Source organism: Pseudorca crassidens, chromosome 15, assembly GCF_039906515.1.
Source record: "Pseudorca crassidens isolate mPseCra1 chromosome 15, mPseCra1.hap1, whole genome shotgun sequence".
NCBI classification, from domain to species: Eukaryota; Metazoa; Chordata; class Mammalia; order Artiodactyla; family Delphinidae; genus Pseudorca; species Pseudorca crassidens.
Window position 1 is genome coordinate 8,408,781 of NC_090310.1, and position 17,023 is coordinate 8,425,803.

The 17,023-nt window shown below is 55.4% G+C and overlaps 1 protein-coding gene across 1 annotated transcript; it reads right to left on the reverse strand.

Moving 5' to 3' along the window:
* Positions 1-14,691: 14,691 nt before the first annotated feature.
* HSPB1 (heat shock protein family B (small) member 1) lies at positions 14,692-16,372 on the reverse strand. Its single transcript, XM_067705852.1, has 3 exons — positions 15,853-16,372; positions 15,097-15,160; positions 14,692-15,006 (listed from the first exon to the last, which is right to left on the reverse strand). The coding sequence occupies exons 1-3, from the start codon at positions 16,202-16,204 to the stop codon at positions 14,817-14,819; spliced, it is 606 nt and encodes a 201-aa protein (XP_067561953.1). The 5' UTR covers positions 16,205-16,372; the 3' UTR covers positions 14,692-14,816.
* Positions 16,373-17,023: the final 651 nt, after the last annotated feature.

The window sequence follows — 17,023 nt, forward strand, 5'->3', positions numbered from 1 at the left end:
GAAAGTGCCTACCTCTGGGAATCAGACCTGGGTTTACTGACCTTAAAAAATGATTGCACCTTTTGGGTCTCCATTGTTTCTATTACGAAACGAACCTTAAGTTTGAATCATGACTCCTTTTGATTCTCGGTCAAGTGACTAAACTTCTGAGCCCTGGGGGTGGGGGATATAGGTCTAAATGAAAACTGGGTCACGTGCCTGGTTTGGTATTTCTCAGGTGCCCATTGGAGATCTCATTGTGTTTCAAATGAGGTGGGTTTTTGCATTTTAAGATGTTCATTCATAAATATATTGTCTTGGGTTTTTAAGTCTTCTGAGGTGGTCAGCAGCCTTAGTTGACGTGGGCTGCACTCAGCAGCGTGCTGTTTCTGATGGCAGCTGTCAGGATGTGCCCATGGCTCGGATCACATCCCTGGACGTGTGGGGTGATCTGCCCTGACCAGCTGTGACGAGGGGTTTGTCTACAGGAAGGAACACCAGGGGAAAGGCGTTCTCCTCCACCGGCTTGGGTGTGCTCCAGCAAGGCAGGGAGGGGCTGGCTGCACTGGTTCATGCAGAGGAAGAGGACGGCTTTTGAGTTTTTTGAGAAATTTTAATTCACATTTTAGGAATAACACTGGGGGACTAGGCTTTTGCCATGTTAATGAATTCACGTGTTTTGGCTCTTTGTCCCTCAGAACCACCCTGAGAGCGCCGCTTCTGTGGACACAGAAGTGACCTGTGTGCCTAAGGTCCCACAGCTCACTGATGACCCACGTTGCAGCCGCATCTTCAACCCTCCTGAGCTTCGCCTCCTAACACCAGGCTGCTTCTGCTCCTCTAGGAGAGAACACTGAGCAGCAGCCAGCAGCCAGCGCGCTCACTGAGCAAGAGCTCAGTTACTGGATAGGGGCAAGTTGTACACGTCTTGCCAGCCAGGGGGGTTGAGAGATGGGCAAGATCAGCACAGGCTCGCCAAGGCTCTTCAGAAAGAAGGGCAGCTCCTGGAAGGTGGTACCATTACACCCTTGTTCCTTTGGTGTAACGTCCCATTGTGAGTGCCTGGAATTTGACATAAGACTGGAATTTGCCCAGAGGATTTTCCACAGACAGACTTCTGGAGATAAAAATGCTGTCTGTTGCTGCATTTCCACCCAGTTTTAACAGTTCGTTGATGCAGTGTTTCTTAAACTTTTTCATCTCAGGACCTCTTTACATAACTCTTATGTAGACTGTATCAAAAACTAGAAACTGAAAATACTCATTTGTTTAAAAATAATGGAAACCTGTTACATGTTGCAATACATAACAATTTCATGAAAAGTAACTGTTCTCCAAAACAAAAAATAGAGTAGCGTTATTTTACAGTTTCGCAGATCTCTTAGTAGAAGTCATCTGGACTCTCCTAGCTCCTTCTGTATTCAATCTCCTGTGACATACTTCCAGTGTGAAGTATGGGGGTGGGGGGCTTGCATTAACAGTGATAAGCAGTTGGAAAAGAATGGCCCTGAAAAGTTCAGGTTAAGAAAGCTCTCCTAATTCAGGAATTGAATGATACCCCGGGTTAGGCACTAACGATAGAGGTCCTCTTCCTCAACGCACTCTAGAACTTAAAAAATAACTGATAGTGGGAGGGAATTAAATAAAGGTGATGGGCAGGAGGGTAATTGTAAAGGAGTGAATGATCTACTTGGCTTCGGGCATCCACAGAGCGGGGTTCTGCATTCCTAGAACTTTGCAGGTGGAGTGGAGGGGATATCAAATGGGACTTAGTGGCAGGGAACCTTTCAGTGGAGCAAATAAGTTGCCTGGTGAAGCGAGTGCAGTTTCCCTCCACTCTATTTATGTGTAATGACCGCATGCACTGGCCTCTGTGCTGGTGAGCGGAACCTGCCTGTTGACTCACTGGTTGATCTGAGTGGCTGAGAATGGCAGCTACCTCTTCCTGTGCAGTTTCCAAAGCAAACTTGGAGAATCAAGCCGGTAACACCGTTCTCCATTTCTTGGAGCTGACATTAAGTGGTCTCCAGCCTAATCAACATTAAAATGTGGTGTACCAGCTTACTAATTTAATTGGGCTGCTAGTTTGAACTTTCCAGTTCTGGTATGGGTAAATGTGGTTGGATCTGAATGGCCACAAACCCTACCTCTGATTAACCAGATACCTGTGGTCAGTGAAGAGTTGGGGCTAGAGTGGCTGGATCACACTGACGGGAGTCCTCAGTACCAGCTCATAGGATTTTTGGTATTTCATCTTCATAACTTAATCCTTACCTGGCTTTATATTTTTAAAGTGCTGTAAAGGGGAAAAAAAGTGCAGAGGCAGTATGTTGCCCGTGAAACTTTTTATTTACTGTCTGGACAGTAGTATGGTGACATCGGGTAACAGTAAGTCTCCCATGGTTTTCCCAGCCACCCATTTCCCTTCCTAGAGGTAACGAGTGACTGTCCTCTGTGTTTCATAACCTGCCTCAGTTTGAGATGGAAGGACTTTTGCTGCTTTTGAGCATTAAGTGACCCGTGGGTCATATAAGGTTTTGCCTTGTGGTTTTTTGTGGGTTTTTTGGGCTGCACTGCGCAGCTTGCAGGATTTTGGTTCCCCCACCAAGGATTGAACCCAGGACTTCGGCAGTGAAAGCGTGGAGTCCTAACCACTGGACTGTGGGAGAATTCCCTGGCTTATGGTTTTTAAATGTGGATATTTGAAACCGGTGGTCCCAGTAATTGCCTCTTGCTTTAGATTTAACCCTGTTTAAAGGATAGCTAGGTGGTATCGGGGGACTTGACCCCCCCAACCTTTTTATAGTTTGAAAAATTTCAAACAGAAAAGTTGAAAAGGTGGTACAGGGATAAACCAAATATCCATTGCTTTGTGACATTTTATATTTGTCTTGTGGAACCTTGAAAGTAATGACATTGCACTCCCTATGTTGATATTTCTCCTAAAAACAAGGACATTCTCTTATGAAGGCCACACTGTCATCACACCTAAGGAATTCACAATAATTCTCTAATACCAGCCCATATTCAGATCTCCCCAAATTTTACCCAGAATGCCTTTGATAGCACTTTCTAACCCCCTCTCCTCTGATCCAATGAAATCGATTAATTGGATTTCATAATAGTTTTCTTTAGCCTCTACTCCTTCCACCTCTTTTTTATAACACTGACTTTTCCAGAGACCAGGCTACTTGGTGGTCTTAACACATTCTGGGTTTTGTCTATTTGTTTCCTCCTAAGTTATTTGATTTGTGTCTTATTCCTGTTGGGGTGCTTTTTTTGGTCTTGCATAAAGATTTTTCTTTGTCCCTCCCTCCAGCCTTTTCATTGGTTCAGGTGGAACCGAATTTGAATTGAGTGGTGGCCGGCCCAAGGCTCTTCCACCAGAATCAGGTGGCCTTAAGCAGTGGTCAGCACCAGGGCCTGTGACCTGAGCCCAGGAGGACAAAGCTGCCTGCCTGTCACCCAGAGGAACCATCTTGTTTTCTGAGTAGTCTTTTAGGTTAGGGTGTTTTGCCTCCTCAAAATCCTCTCCTGTTTCCCTTGGATGGGAAAAGAACTAGGTAGGTGTCCACTCAGCACATGCTTTGACTCAGCAAGCCATCTCATACATGTGCTCACTTGACCTGGTGAGTCCTGGTGGCCTGCCGCTGTTTGCCCCTATGCCTGGCAGAGGCGGGAAAATAGTGCAGCCCACCACTCCGAGTTTTCAGGAAGCTGCAGTCATGTCTGAGAGGCTGCCTTCATATTGGATCTACCTTGGGAGAATGAATCTAGACTTTTAACACAGTCTTGGTGTTAACTGGTTATTCCCACCACGATGGACAAGTTACCCTACTACTTACTGGCTCTCAGATAAGGGGCCAACACGAGACATCAAACCTTCCATCTCTTCATTCTCTTAGCCTCCTTAAGCCAGATTTTTAGGGCCGGGGTTTTGATGGTTGGTCAGTTCTTTAAAGCCTGACTGAAAGCTCATTTTGGATTCCCTTTGGTTTGTTATGAAAGCATTTTGCATTCCAAAAGTCCTTGCCTCCCAAAATATGGAGGTGTTACGTTATTACGGTTTATAAGTGGTTTTGCCTGCTCAGTTTGGAAACTGCTGAGTCTTCAAACAGACATTCCTTTTGGCGAGTGTGGTTCCTCAATAATGAGTACTAGGTTGGAGAGGGTAGTGGATGGACTAAGTAAAAAATATTCTCTTGACCAAAATTAGGCCTTACATTCAAATACACATGATAGATTTGGGAAGTAATGGCTGGGTAAACCGTATAAAGGAGGAGCAGCTTGTGGCTGACTGCAAGCATTTTGGGTGAGTTCCTTTCAATGTAATTTCGCTAAATGCTGTCCAGATCCCCAAGATCAAACACTTCATTACACTGCTGGGCAAAAGCAAAAGGAGCAATACTCCCCTAATATCCTAAATGTTAAGGGTTTAAAATTTATTTAGCCCAGTGGTGATAGGGCCAAAACGAACCTAGATAACAAAACAGCCTTCATCCATTCCTCAGGGCTTCAGTACCCAGCGACTGGTCTGGCCGCCTCTGCCCTATTTATTTGGGTTTACCAAATAATTTGCAGGGCCCCGGAACTGGGAGGATTCAGCAGCCTTCCGGGCCCCGGGCCCCCCGCCCCCCCGCAAGGGCCGGCTCCAGTGGCGCCGTCCTCTGCTGCCCCCCGCTGGGCGCTGCCCGGCTCTGCAGCAGGCCCGGGCCCCCGGGTGTCGGCTGGGTTCGGCTTCCTGCAAGCCTTCGCGTTACCCGGGTTGGGCCCAGACCTTGGGACGGCAGTAGGGCCCCCGAGCTCGGCCCGCGCCCAGCTCCAACCCATTCGGGAACTCCATCCTCGGCCTTCTCTCCGGTCACCTATCCGCAAACACCTGGGCCCCAGGTGCAGGATTTCGCTGTCTGCGTGTGCCCGGGACCTCAGTTCTGCGCGGGGATGCCTGCGCGTACCCGCACCTGCGATTCCGCGTGGGTGAGCCTCACCGCTCTGCGCGCCCGCCTGACATGTCTTCGGCGCTGCCCTGTAGGCCAAGGAAATCTGACAACCCGGGATCGCTAAGGTTCCAGACCAGACCAGACACCCGGATGTGAGCTTGGCGGGGATGCGGCCGCCTTCCAATCGCGGGCAGCGGCGAGAACCAATCACAGCTAGCCTGCCCCGCTCCTCCAATGGTCGGCCTGTTGCTAGGGCTTTGCGCCGTAATCTGCCCGGCGGTGCCCCAGCCCTCCTCCCACCGCGGGCTTTCATAATTCCTGTCTCTCCACCCCCGACCCTGATCTCCATGTTCCACTCTTTCCTTGGTCTCCGCCCTCCGTGTGGGCCTTTGTCACCCGGAGTAACCTGGCCTGCGTTCTGTAGGGCGTTACAACGCCTTATAGGGTGTTAGCGACATCTGTGGGCCTTGTCCATTGCCGCGGTCGGTGGAAGGAGCTGGTGTGGGAGGGCGGAGCTCAGGCTCCTGCGGGGCCCTTGACCGCGTACCTGCTCCTCAGATTCCCCGTCTGAACAACGACGCAGCCTCTAAAGTCCACTGCGGGTTCGTCATGCTTTCTTCCCTACGTATCGCTTTTTCTGGAGCCAGCCCCTGTGGGTAGGTCTACGTTATTCCCACATTGCAGAGGAAGCCGGGTCTGTCTACAGCTTGCCCGGCCCACAGACCAGTTGGAGGGGCTCAAAGGGAGATGGTGAGTGGGGTCTGTCAGGTTCCATCACCTCACACGCGGGCCCCAAGGTCCAGAGGGACTCTGAGGCCAGCTCCTGCCCGTCTTTGGCACTCAGGGCCCTCCACGGCCAGGCCCCAGCCCCTCTCCAGCCTCGCCTGCCGCCTGCCCCCGGTGTCAGCCCAGCTCCCGTCCCCGCTGAACACCCTTCTTTCCCCCACACTCGCCGGATAGACGCTCCTAACTGGGAATTGTGTGGTGGCCGGCCGGAGCTCTCCCCCAGAATCAGATTTCAGAAATGATAGGGAGCGCAGACACCCCAATCTCTGCCCTTCTCATCTCCCAACATAGAGCTGTGTAACCTGAGGCCGAGAGGGGAGATTGGTTGCCCAAGGCACACAGTCAAACCTGGATTTAGGAATTGAAGACCAACTTCAGTGTGGTTGCTGTTTAGAAAAGTGAGATTTCCGTCACTCAGCAACGTGTGTCATTTTCCAAATGAAGGGCTCAAAGTGGTAGAAAACTTAAGAGTTTAGGATTTGAATTCTCAACCCATCCTGTCCTAGTTGTGAGGCGTAACTTCTCAAGTTCCTTCGTCCTTCAGAGGTCAGTTTGCATATCTGTAAAACGAGAATATTACAGACCACCTCATAAAGATGCCTAGAATTGACTGGATGCTTCCTGGGTGCCCCAGACACTGCTCCAAGGCTTCACTTATGGGAGCTCCTTTTTATCCTAGATGCGAGGCTGCCCAATTCATGAATAATTGACCAAAGCCAGCTAGAGCTTCAAATTTACTCAGCTGAATTTTTTTTTTTTTTTTTTTTTTGCGGTACGCGGGCCTCTCACTGTTGTGGCCTCTCTCGTGGAGCACAGGCTCCGGACGCGCAGGCTCAGCGGCCATGGCTCACGGGCCCAGCCGCTCCGCGGCATGTGGGATCCTCCCGGACCGGGACACGAATCCGTGTCCCCTGCATTGGCAGGCGGACTCTCAACCACTGCGCCACCAGGGAAGCCCTGAATTTTGTTTTTTAACACTCCTTTTCTTCTCATTAATACTGAATGGTCACATCTACTCTAACTCCGTTTTCTTTTCTTTCTTTTTTTAAAATTTTTAAGTCTTTTTTTTTTCTGGCTGTGCTGTGTGGCATTCAGGCTCTTAGTTCCCCAACTAGGGATTGAGCCCGTGCCTCTTGCAGTGGGAGCGCAGAGTCCTAACCACTGGACCGCCAGGGAATTCCCTAACAGTCTGTTCTTTTCTGTCTTTCTCAGAACTTTATATTCCTGATTATAAATTAAATCTCCATTATCAACTTCTCCATTGCTTCTCTCCATCCATTCTCACATCATTTAAACTCATTGTCTTTAGTCTTGAAAGGAAATCTTCTCTACACTTATTTTCTGAAGCTCAAGCCCCATTTCCTTCCCTTTTGTAACAAAACTGAAAGAATGATTACCATTTCCTCATATTTCCCTCAACCTTTTTTTCTGGCCATGCCCCACAGCATGTGGGATCTTAGTTCCCCAACCCTTGCCCTCTACAGTGGAAGCGTGCAGTCCTAACCCACTGGAGCTCTAGGGAGGCCTCAACTTTGGGAAGGTCACCAGTGATTTCACTCTCTAATAAGGGTGATCTCCATATTATTATCTTAATAAGATCAAAGTTATCTTCCCATAATTAATTCCCATGAGTGTTTCTTTCTTACTCGAAAATTAAAGGCTTCACATGTATTAATTCGTATGATCAGCTTCATTTTGCAGAGGAAAAAACAGCCTTAGCAACTTGCCCATGGTCCCACAGCTAGTAAGTGCCCCAGTGGGGATTTGAACCCAGGCAGTTTGACCAGTGCCCACAAGCACAACTGTAATCCTCTGCTGCCTCTCAGTGGCATGAGGTTGCTGTGAGGATTTAATAAGCTAAGGAGTGGTTGGCGGCTAGCAGGTGCCCCGTACACGCCAGTGTGATTAGTAACAGAACACCTACGCAACAAAGGCGCAGAGGGTGAGGCAGGTCTCCCTGGGCTCCAGGCCTTGGCTCCCAGACCCTGCAAAGGCAGACTGAGAAAGTGAGCTGGGTCCTTCACGAGGGAACTTCCAGGAGGCTTGAGGGCATTCAGCGACTGAGGCCCAGAGCAGAGAATATGACCAAAGGTATGGTAGGTGCACGGCTAGGGGGCGTCAGTGTTTTCCAAGACTCGGATTTTCTGCCCCCATTTCTGCTCTGGGCCTGGCAGGACCCAGAACCTGGGCAGAGATTCCCGAAGTTTCTGGGCTGGGTGGTGTCAGGTATCTGGGTGTCTCTGGGAGAGCACCAGGGGGCACTCACTCATTGTCCTATCTGGGCCTCGGGGTGGGGGGGGAGAGGAGAGGGGATGGGGAGGCCCAGCAACAGGGTGTCCTACAGGGGGTGCCTCAGAACGTTCCATGGCCCCGCTCCATCCTCCTTACAGGTGGGGTAAGACTTCCTTTCTGGAGTCGGTACAGTCTGAGGCCTGAGTTGGCATGGCCTGCTGCCTGCTTGGTGGGGATTGGTTACTCCTCCAGAACCATTCTTCCTCCCACCCAGAGCCTTGGGGCTCCATGACCCCTGCTGAGGGATTGGCCCGTGGGACCACTCCTAGGGTTCAAGGCTTTCAGGCTGGTAAGGCCTGGAGAAGGGGGTTTTCGGGATCATCAACAGGGCCACCAAGGGCATTGTGCAAGGATAGCTCAGCCACCAGGGCCCAGAGAGAGGTAGGGGAGGGGCTCCCAAAAGGGAGGGGGGCTTGGTGAAGTGAGAAGATGCAGTGATGGATTTGGGGGTTCAGAGAAGGTGGGAGAACTCCCAGAAAGGAGGGGGTTTCAGTGTGGGAGAAGGGGCTTGGTGTTGGGAGGGATGCAGTGATGTGGGGGAGTGGGACGAAGTAAGGGAGATGCAAGATCAGAGAGGGACAGGGAGACCCAGCAAGGAGGATGGAAGCTCAGAAGGGGCTGCGGCGGGGGGAGGGCTCAGGGACCACTCTGGTCATCCATTCACCTAAATTCTCAATCCCCCTGTCCTGCCACTGTCCCATTGTCTCCCCAGCCTGAAAACAGCTATCCCTAAAGGTCTTTTTTTTTGGCTGCACTTTGGGACTTGTGGGATCTTAGTTCCCCGACCAGGGATCGAACCTGGGCCCCCAGCAGTGGCAGTCCGGAGTCCTAACCACCAGACCCCCCGGTCTCCCTGCTGTTTTTGTTTGTTTGTTTTGTTTTGTTTTGTTTTTGGTAAGGGACTTTCAAAAGGACTTTCATGAACCCATCTTGATGAGGGGGGAATGACGTGGGAAGAAAAAGTTCGTCCAGACCTGCCCTGGGGTCAGAGCCAAGACTGAAGGCCTTCCTCATGTCAGGCCCTTGTTGGTCCTGCAGAAAGTTGTCTTATACCCTTGGGCATCTCTGGGACTTTGGCCTTCCTATTATTTATTTATTTATTTATTTTCGGTAGGCGGGCCTCTCACTGTTGTGGCCTCTCCTGCTGTGGAGCACAGGCTCCGGACGCGCAGTCTCAGCGGCCATGGCTCACGGGCCCTGCCGCTCCGCGGCATGTGGGATCTTCCCGAACAGGGGCACGAACCCGTGTCCCCTACATCGGCAGGCGGACTCTCAACCGCTGCGCCACCAGGGAAGCCCCTTCCTATTATTTTTAGGGGACCCTGGGTAGCTGCCAGTCTTGGCGATTCCCCCTTGATTTCCGGTCTGCACAGAGCTGACAACACTGACAATCAAGGCAGGAGGGGCCTCAGGGGCCCCCCAGACCCCTCAGAATGGAAACTGAACCCAGAGCGGGGCTGGACCCCAGGCCATGCCTCCAAAAGGGACAGAGCTGGCGCAAACCTAGAGCTGGCCTTAGCCCAGTGCTTTTTCCTGAACACAGAGCTGCTCCTGCATCCCTATCTATTCTTTTTTTATATATGTATAAATTTATTTATTTATGGCTGCGTTGGGTCTTCATTGCTGCGTGCAGGCTTTTTCTAGTTGTGGCGAGCGGGGGCTACTCTTCCTCGCGGTGCACAGGCTTCTCATTGCAGTGGCTTCTCTTTGTTGCGGAGCACGGGCTCTAGGCACGTGGGCTTCAGTAGTTGTGGCTCGTGGGCTTAGTTGCTCCGCAGCATGTGGGATCTTCCTGGACCAGGGCTCGAACCCGTGTCCCCTGCATTGGCAGGCGGGTTCTTAAGCACTGCGCCACCAGGGAAGTCCCAACCCCTATTTATTCTTTAAATCTTCCTGGCAGGCTCCACCCTGTTCAGCCCGAAGTGGGGGTGAGGGTAGACTTCCTTCCGCTGAGACAGCCCCTGGACCACGAGTGCTGCATCTTGACCCAACCATTGCCACTTAGGCTGGGCAGGAAGGTGTTCGAAGCTGGTAGGCGTGCAAGGCTGGAAGGAAGGGTAGGAGGGGGTTATTAAACTGCAGGGACCTCTCCTAGGGCAGGTCAGTTTTCCCCAGGGTCCCCGCATATTACCTTCTCCCCCTGGGCTGCAAGCTGGGAGCCCTGTCTGGGCACTTGACTTTCCCTTGCCCTCAGTCTGCCCTTCAGAAGAGATGGAAGTGGCCAACTGGCCAGTGAGGCTCTTCCGCCCTCCACGCTCGTACCCGAGACCATCCAGAGATTTTGCTATTGATCTGGAGCCGTCTCTTCTTAGCCAGGCCTGGGATTCCTGGTATTTTTCATGCTTCCAGCTTTCCCTGCACAACTAGCTGTTGGCAGAGCTGTCTCATAAGAGGCCCATGAGAATATGGTTCATCCTTAGGAGGCAGAATTAGATGCATATGATGAAGTCAAAGTCACCTGGGCAGGTGGAGGAGGGAGGGGAGGATCCAGAGCCCTTGACTAAGAGGATCTTTGCCAGGGATGGAGTCATTCCCGCCTCCAGGCTCCTGTGCTCTTCAGGGCTGTTCCAGCCCTGGGCCATGGTGGATGGACAGACAGTACACACCTTGGGGTGGGGGGGGCACACATTCCCAGGGTCCACTTCCCTAGGAGAACAGCATGAGGGCAGGGCTTAGCCCCCATTTCATCAGGGTCTGAGCTGCAGGGCCCAGTGGCAGACTCTGGCTAAGACCAGCCCAGGCTCGCCCAGCTGCCTTCACCCATGCTGCATCCTCCTTCCCTGCTTTGGTCCTGAGCTGCAGCTCAGTCGCTGCTGTGCACGTCTGGACGCGGCGCTGAGTCCTGGCTGCAGGGCTGTCCCAAACCCCCAGCTCCCACTGTGTGCATGTGGGGATTGGGTGTAGTGTAGAGTTGCAGGGGGTCCGGGGTAAGGCCAGCAGATAGAACCCCCTCCAGGCTGATCTCTGCCCTGCCCTGGGCTCTGCCAGGGCACGTAGGGCTTGTGTGGCTGCCAGCCGGCCAGGGGTCTGGGGTCTCTAATGGTCAACCTCCTGGTCAACCCTGGACGGGGGCTCCAGTCCAACCCTACCCTCCTCTTCTCCCTTCGCTTGGTTGCCCCTCCCCCATCACAAAGGTGCTCTGGCCGTACCCTTTGGATCCAGCACTGGGGTCCTCCGCAGCCATTCTCTGGGCGGCTTTTATTCCCCACCCCACCCTCTCCACAGAGCAGTCTCTCTGGCAAACCCTAGGTTGATTCAGTAGCAGGGAAGATGAGGGCAGCTGGAAACAATTCACTCCCCCAGCAGCCAAGGTCTGGTGGCTGCTTGACCTTACATAGACTGAAGTCAGCAAGCCCCAGGCAGAGAGCCCAGGACTTTAGAGGTCCCCTCCTTCCCCCACCCCCAGCACCCCGACATCCGGTGTCACCCCACACTGCAGAGCCTGCTGCTGCCACATCTGGCGTGCGAACCCCCTTTCCCCCCTCCCTGGCAGGACCCATGTCCACTACATCTCAGCAGCACACTGCCCCTGCCTCACGGCTGCCCCTCCCATCCACTCTCCTCTAAGTTCTGGAACCCTGTTTCTAAAGCAGGGATGCTTCAACCCTTTGCTTAGCCTGCACTTAGCGTGGCCTTCGGTGCCCTCCAAGATGGGGCCCCCGCACCTCCTTCACTTGCCCTCCCTGCTTGCAGCCCCTCCTCCAGCCTGACCACACCAGCCTTCCAGCCCTCGCCCATGCAACTCCCCCTTGCCCGTTACACAAGGGTCACTTCTGGAAATCCCTCCTTCCCACTCCACTAAGACTCCGCAGGCTGTCCTGGGCCCTCTCTGATGGTAGAATGCTGCTCGTCACTGGGCTGTGTCCTCCGCTTGCCCCCTTGAGCTCAAGCAGGGACTTGGACCTACGGGCTGGGTGCTGGGCCCAGAGAAGGTGCCAACAGGGAGGGCAGATTCCATAACTGGGAGGGAGACAGAAAAGGAGAGACCCAGGGATCAGCCTGGAACTGAGAGCGGCTTGTGCACTCCACGGATCCCTAGGGGAGCTGGAGCTGGTGAGAGGTGAGCAGCTGCCACAGGGATTTGAAGTCCCTGAGGGCGCCTTTGTCACTGGCCTGCAGCAGGGGGCATTGCCCCTCAGGCACCCTTCGGCTGAGCAGAGGGACCCAGATGCTAGCATTCACTGAACCAAGGCCAGTGTCTGAGTCTGCAGACCTGAATGTCATCAGAGGCGTTTAGAGAGGGACCCACTGAAAATCAGGGAAACGCTTGGCGAGGCCGGGGACAGCAGTAGGGCAGGGACTCACCAGGCATCTCAATGCCCAGAACTGGCCTCTCCCCGTGGAGACCCCGGGACCTGAGCCAGCCTGCCCCACCCACCACTCCGCCCAGAGGTGCTGCCCAGATCCCACGTCTTCGGAGATGAGCTCTGGGCGTAGGGCCAGCCCAGCCCCAGGCTCTCCTCCTGCCTCTGCCCCGCCCCCCACTTCCTCACCTCCTACTTTGGTTTCCCACGGAGACTGCGGCCTGTTTCCTTTGCAGGGATTGAATTCTTCACTTCCTACCTCCCTCGTGCCCCAGCTGTGACCCCAGTGTTGGCCTGAGCCCCCGGATCTATATTCCATTCCAATAGCACCGACAGCACCCAGGCGCTGACCCCTGCCTACCCCAGGCCATGGCCCTGGACTTTGGGCCTGAGACCTGGCAGCTCTCTCTGGGCCACTTTGCAGCCTCGCCCCCTCGAGTGGCCCTGGCCCCCAGGCTCAGCTGCATCCCTGTCCTTCTCCTCCTGAGGCCCCACGGAGCCTGATGCGGCAGCACTTCCAGCTGTGGAGCCCCCACCCCCACCCCGCCAGCCTTGTGTCTGAGTTAATCTGACCTCCCGTGTCTGGGGCGATGCAGATGGCCCTCTGCTCCCTCCAGGATGAGCTGTGTGAACCTGGGCAAGTCTCTTCACTTCTTTGAGGCTCACTGCCCAGTTGTCAAGCAGCAGTAACCGCACCTCTTCTCGGGGCTGATGTGAGGATTACCTGGTCAAAAGCTCAGAAGTAGCTCTCCCACACGCCCAGGGCACCAGTGGAGGAGCTGGCAGCCCGGCAGGCTTGCAGTCACTCTCTCCGACCAGATTTGGGCACCCGGCCACCCCCGTGGAGGTCAGGGCCATCCTGTTGCCAACCACAAGGGCACTGGCCAGCAGAGCGAGGGTGAGAACTGGACAGGCTGACTGGGTCGTGGCCACGGGAGCGTGGAGGCATCCAGGAGACATCTGAGACGTGGGGGGGTGTGCGTCTCGGGGAGAGGGTGGAAGATTTAGGCAATCAGAGCTCAGGAAACCAGGTGGGAGGGCGGGTGGACTGGGCGGCATCCTGGCTGACAGGCCCAGACCTGTGCTGCCAGCTGGCCCAGCACCGTCCTTGTGCCAGGTGTTTTCTTCCCTGTTGGCCTCCTTCCAGGTTCGGCGGGGCCCTCAAGGGCCGGGACCTCCTTTGGCTTTACGCCTGCTCCAGATGTGCTGTCCCAACAGGGAGCCCGCACCAGGGAGGAGAAACTGAGAAGTTGGACGGCGTGAGCAGTGGTGTGTGGATGCCCCAGGCCCCGCCCTGCGGGTTCTGCTCCTCTCAGGGACCCTGACACAGTAGGGCTGTGCACCCGCAAGCGTCTGGCCATAGCACCCGGCTCTGGGACCTTGCTGGTGGGGAGAATGTGGGGTCTCAAAAGCCCCCATCTACCTTCTCCCTCCCCTAGGTCGCCCTGAACCCTCCTCGGGCAGGGGAGAGGGTCAGGGCAGGACAAGGACAAAGGCCGAGGTAGGTGTGGGTGTTCCTGCCGGCGACAGTCAAGGCAGGCCCTCCTGTAGCCACTGCTTCCCCTGGCAGGTCTTTGCCTCTCTTCCACCAAAACCTAGGCCACACCTGCCCTCGCTCTCTGCAGGGCACCCTCAGGCCTGAGGGCCCAGGCCCCCTGCTACCTGCACGGCCTGGCCTGGCGGGAAAGGTCCTTTGACGAGGCCAATCTCCCCTCAGAATGCCACCTGGGGTGGCCACCCCCCCCATACCATCTACCTGGTCCTGCCCCTTTTCCCCAGGATTAATGAAGTTATGAGGAGGGCAGGAAGGAACTCTGAGCTCCCAGGAAGCTCCCCTCCCCAGACCCTGCCCTGTCCCCCCTCACCTGCCCCCTGCCCAGGTGTTCCTGAATGCCTAAGCCTGGGCCAGGCGCATCTCCTGGTTTCCCCTGATCCCACACCTGGCTCTGGGTTGGTTTGTTTTTTTCATAAATTTATTTATTTTTGGCTGCATCGGGCCTTTGATGTGCGGGCTTTTCTCTAGTTGCGGCGAGCGGGTTCTACAGCGCAGGCTCAGTAGTTGTGGTGCACGAGCTTAGTTGCTCCGCAGCATGTGGGATCTTCCCAGACCAGAGCTCGAACTCATGTCTCCTGCATTGGCAGGTGGATTCTTAACCACTGCGCCACCAGGGAAGCCCAGCCCTGCGGGTTTTATTGCCGTAAACAATGACTGTTTCTCTCTTACTAAACAAGGGACTGGAGGGCAGGGCTGTGCCCTGTGATGGATACCACTGTACCCACAGGGCCCAGCGTGGGTCTTGGCACACGCAGGCCCTCAGCAAAGGTGATGAACGTGTGAACCACCAACAACCCCTATGTCTCCACAAACACACCAGGGTCCGAGGCAGGGGCAGGCAGTTGTTTCAAACTTTATTTGAGAAAAAGAGAAGGTAAAGATATCAAAAGAGTTCAGAGGTTTGGTGGGTGGGGACGGTCAGTGATGGCTACTGTGGGGTGGGCAACTAGGCTAGGGCCTTTACTTGTTTCCAGGCTGTTCAGACTTCCCAGCTTCTGGGCCCCCAAGCTGGGCACGCGCCTCGAAGGTGACAGGGATGGTGATCTCTGCCGACTGGGTGGCTGGCTTGGGCAACGGGGCCTCCACTGTGAGCGTGCCCTCGGGGGACAGGGAGGAGGAGACCTGGGTGGGGTCCACACCGGGGGGCAGCCTGGACACGCAGAAAGGGAGGAGAAGCATTACACACCTGTGTGTCCCTGCGCCCTCCTCCCGTCCCCCCAGCTCTGGAGCCAGGACTCACGTGTATTTTCGAGTGAAGCACCGGGAAATGTAGCCGTGCTCGTCCTGTCGCTCTTCGTGCTTGCCTGAGGAAGAGGGGAGTGGGGGGGGGGCGGGTAGGAGGTCAGAGGAGGCAGGGAGGGGCGGCCTCTCCAGCTGGCGCACATCCAAACGCGTCCCACCTGGCGGCCAGGACTCAGGGCAGGCAAGACTGACTAAGGGATTTGTGTGCCCCAGGCCGTCCCGGAATTTCAGAAGCTTCTGGAAAGTTCGGTTCAGGGGCTTTGGGAGCGGTGAGGGGGGCCGCAGCGCCGGGCACGCGCACACGCCCCCTCCGCGGACACGGGCTAGGGGCGGAGACGGCGTGGGGCGGGCGGCGACGCCCTCTTCATACCAACCGCCGGCCGAGGTGGGTAGGCGCGCGCGGGTGGGGGCGGGGAGACCTGGTCCCTTCGGGGTGGGGCTGGGGCCGTGGGGGGGGGGTCTCCGCTGGAAGGGGGCGTTTCTTCCCTTAGCGTAGACTTTTTAGGGCTAAAAGATCCATTAGGAGCTATCAGCACCCCCCAACTCCAGAGGAGTGTATACAGGCCAGGGGCAGGGCAAGGAGGCCCGCCCCGCGCCCCGGGCTCTGCCCCCGGGTCCTCGGCTAAGCTTTCACTTTCCAGCCCCCGCCCCGCCGCCCCCCGCCCCGCATTTCAACCCAGGTCCCTGACCAGGGCTCCTCCCCAGGACCGGCGAGAGGCCGGAGGCCGGCGCCCCAGTCCCCGGGGGGGCTCACCAGTGATCTCCACCACGCCGTCCTTGGTCTTGACCGTCAGCTCCTCGGGGGCGAAGTGGTTGACGTCCAAGGACACGCGCCAGCGGTCGGCAGTCTGCTGGATCTCCGAGAAGCCGCTGCTGAGCTGCCGGCTGAGCGCGCGGCTGTAGGCGGGACCCTCGATCGCGGCGGCGGACAGAGGGCGCACGTAGCCCGGCCATCCGCTGTGGCTCAGCCACTGCGACCACTCCTCGGGCAGCCGGGGCATCCCGAAGGCCTGGTCGAAGAGGCGGCTGTGGGCCGGGTACCAATCGCGGAAAGGGTCCCAGCTGGGGCCCCGCAGGAGCGAGAAGGGCACTCGGCGCTCGGTCATGCTGGCTGGTCTGGGCGCGTCTGGCTGAGGTTCGGAGTAGTGCGAGAAGTGTCGGGCGCCAGCCCCAGCAGCGCTTTTATGGGCCTCCAGCTGGGTATTTTTAGCAGGCGTGTTTCAGGTCGCTATTAATGGCAGTGACGGGCCGGAGCAGCCCCTCCCCCTGCATTCCCCCCACTGCATACCGGGGCGCGGGGCGGGGCGAGGAAGGCCCTGCCCACATCTGGAAGCTTCTCTTGCTTGAGTAAACAAATGACTGGAGCCCCGATGCTGGCGCAGTGCTCAGTGCCGGACGCTCGCGGGCCTGGGTGCTGAAGCGCTAGGCCGCCATCTGTGGACAGTCTAGGAGGATAAAGCCGAGAGAGAGGCCAGGCTGCTTGTCCCAGGCCACACAGCTAGGAACTGGCAGAGCCGGGGTTTGGACCCCAGGGTGTCTGAAATAATGTCTTAAGAAGCAGCATGGTTAGGAGTGTGGGCTCGGGAGCCAGACCGCCTGAGTTCACATCCAGGTCCTGCCACTCCCTGGATGAACTTGTGCAAATGAGAGTCTTTGTGACTCAGTTTACCCATCGGGAGAATGGGGATGATGATGATGATGATGAAAATGCTTCCATCACTGGGTTGGCGTGAGGATTCAGCCACTTAATGCAAGTAAACATTTTAGTCCAGGACCTGGTACATGATAATGAATTATTGTTATTATTAGCTCCTTGGAGTTGAAAGAGGGGGGAGGAAAGAGAGCGTGTATGTCTCCCTGTCGCAGAGGCTGTGGCGTGTGTAGGTTTGGTCGTTTTCCCCTTGACTTCCCAGTGGGGCAGACCC

Coding starts and splice junctions, on each gene's coding strand:
- HSPB1 (XM_067705852.1), bottom strand. CDS start 16,204: ATGACCGAGCGCCGAGTGCCCTTCTCGCTCCTGCGGGGCCCCAGCTGG. Junction 15,161..15,852: donor CGGCGTGGTGGAGATCACTG/GTGAGCCCCCCC, acceptor CCTCTTCCTCAG/GCAAGCACGAAGAGCGACAG. Junction 15,007..15,096: donor TGCTTCACTCGAAAATACAC/GTGAGTCCTGGC, acceptor CTGCGTGTCCAG/GCTGCCCCCCGGTGTGGACC.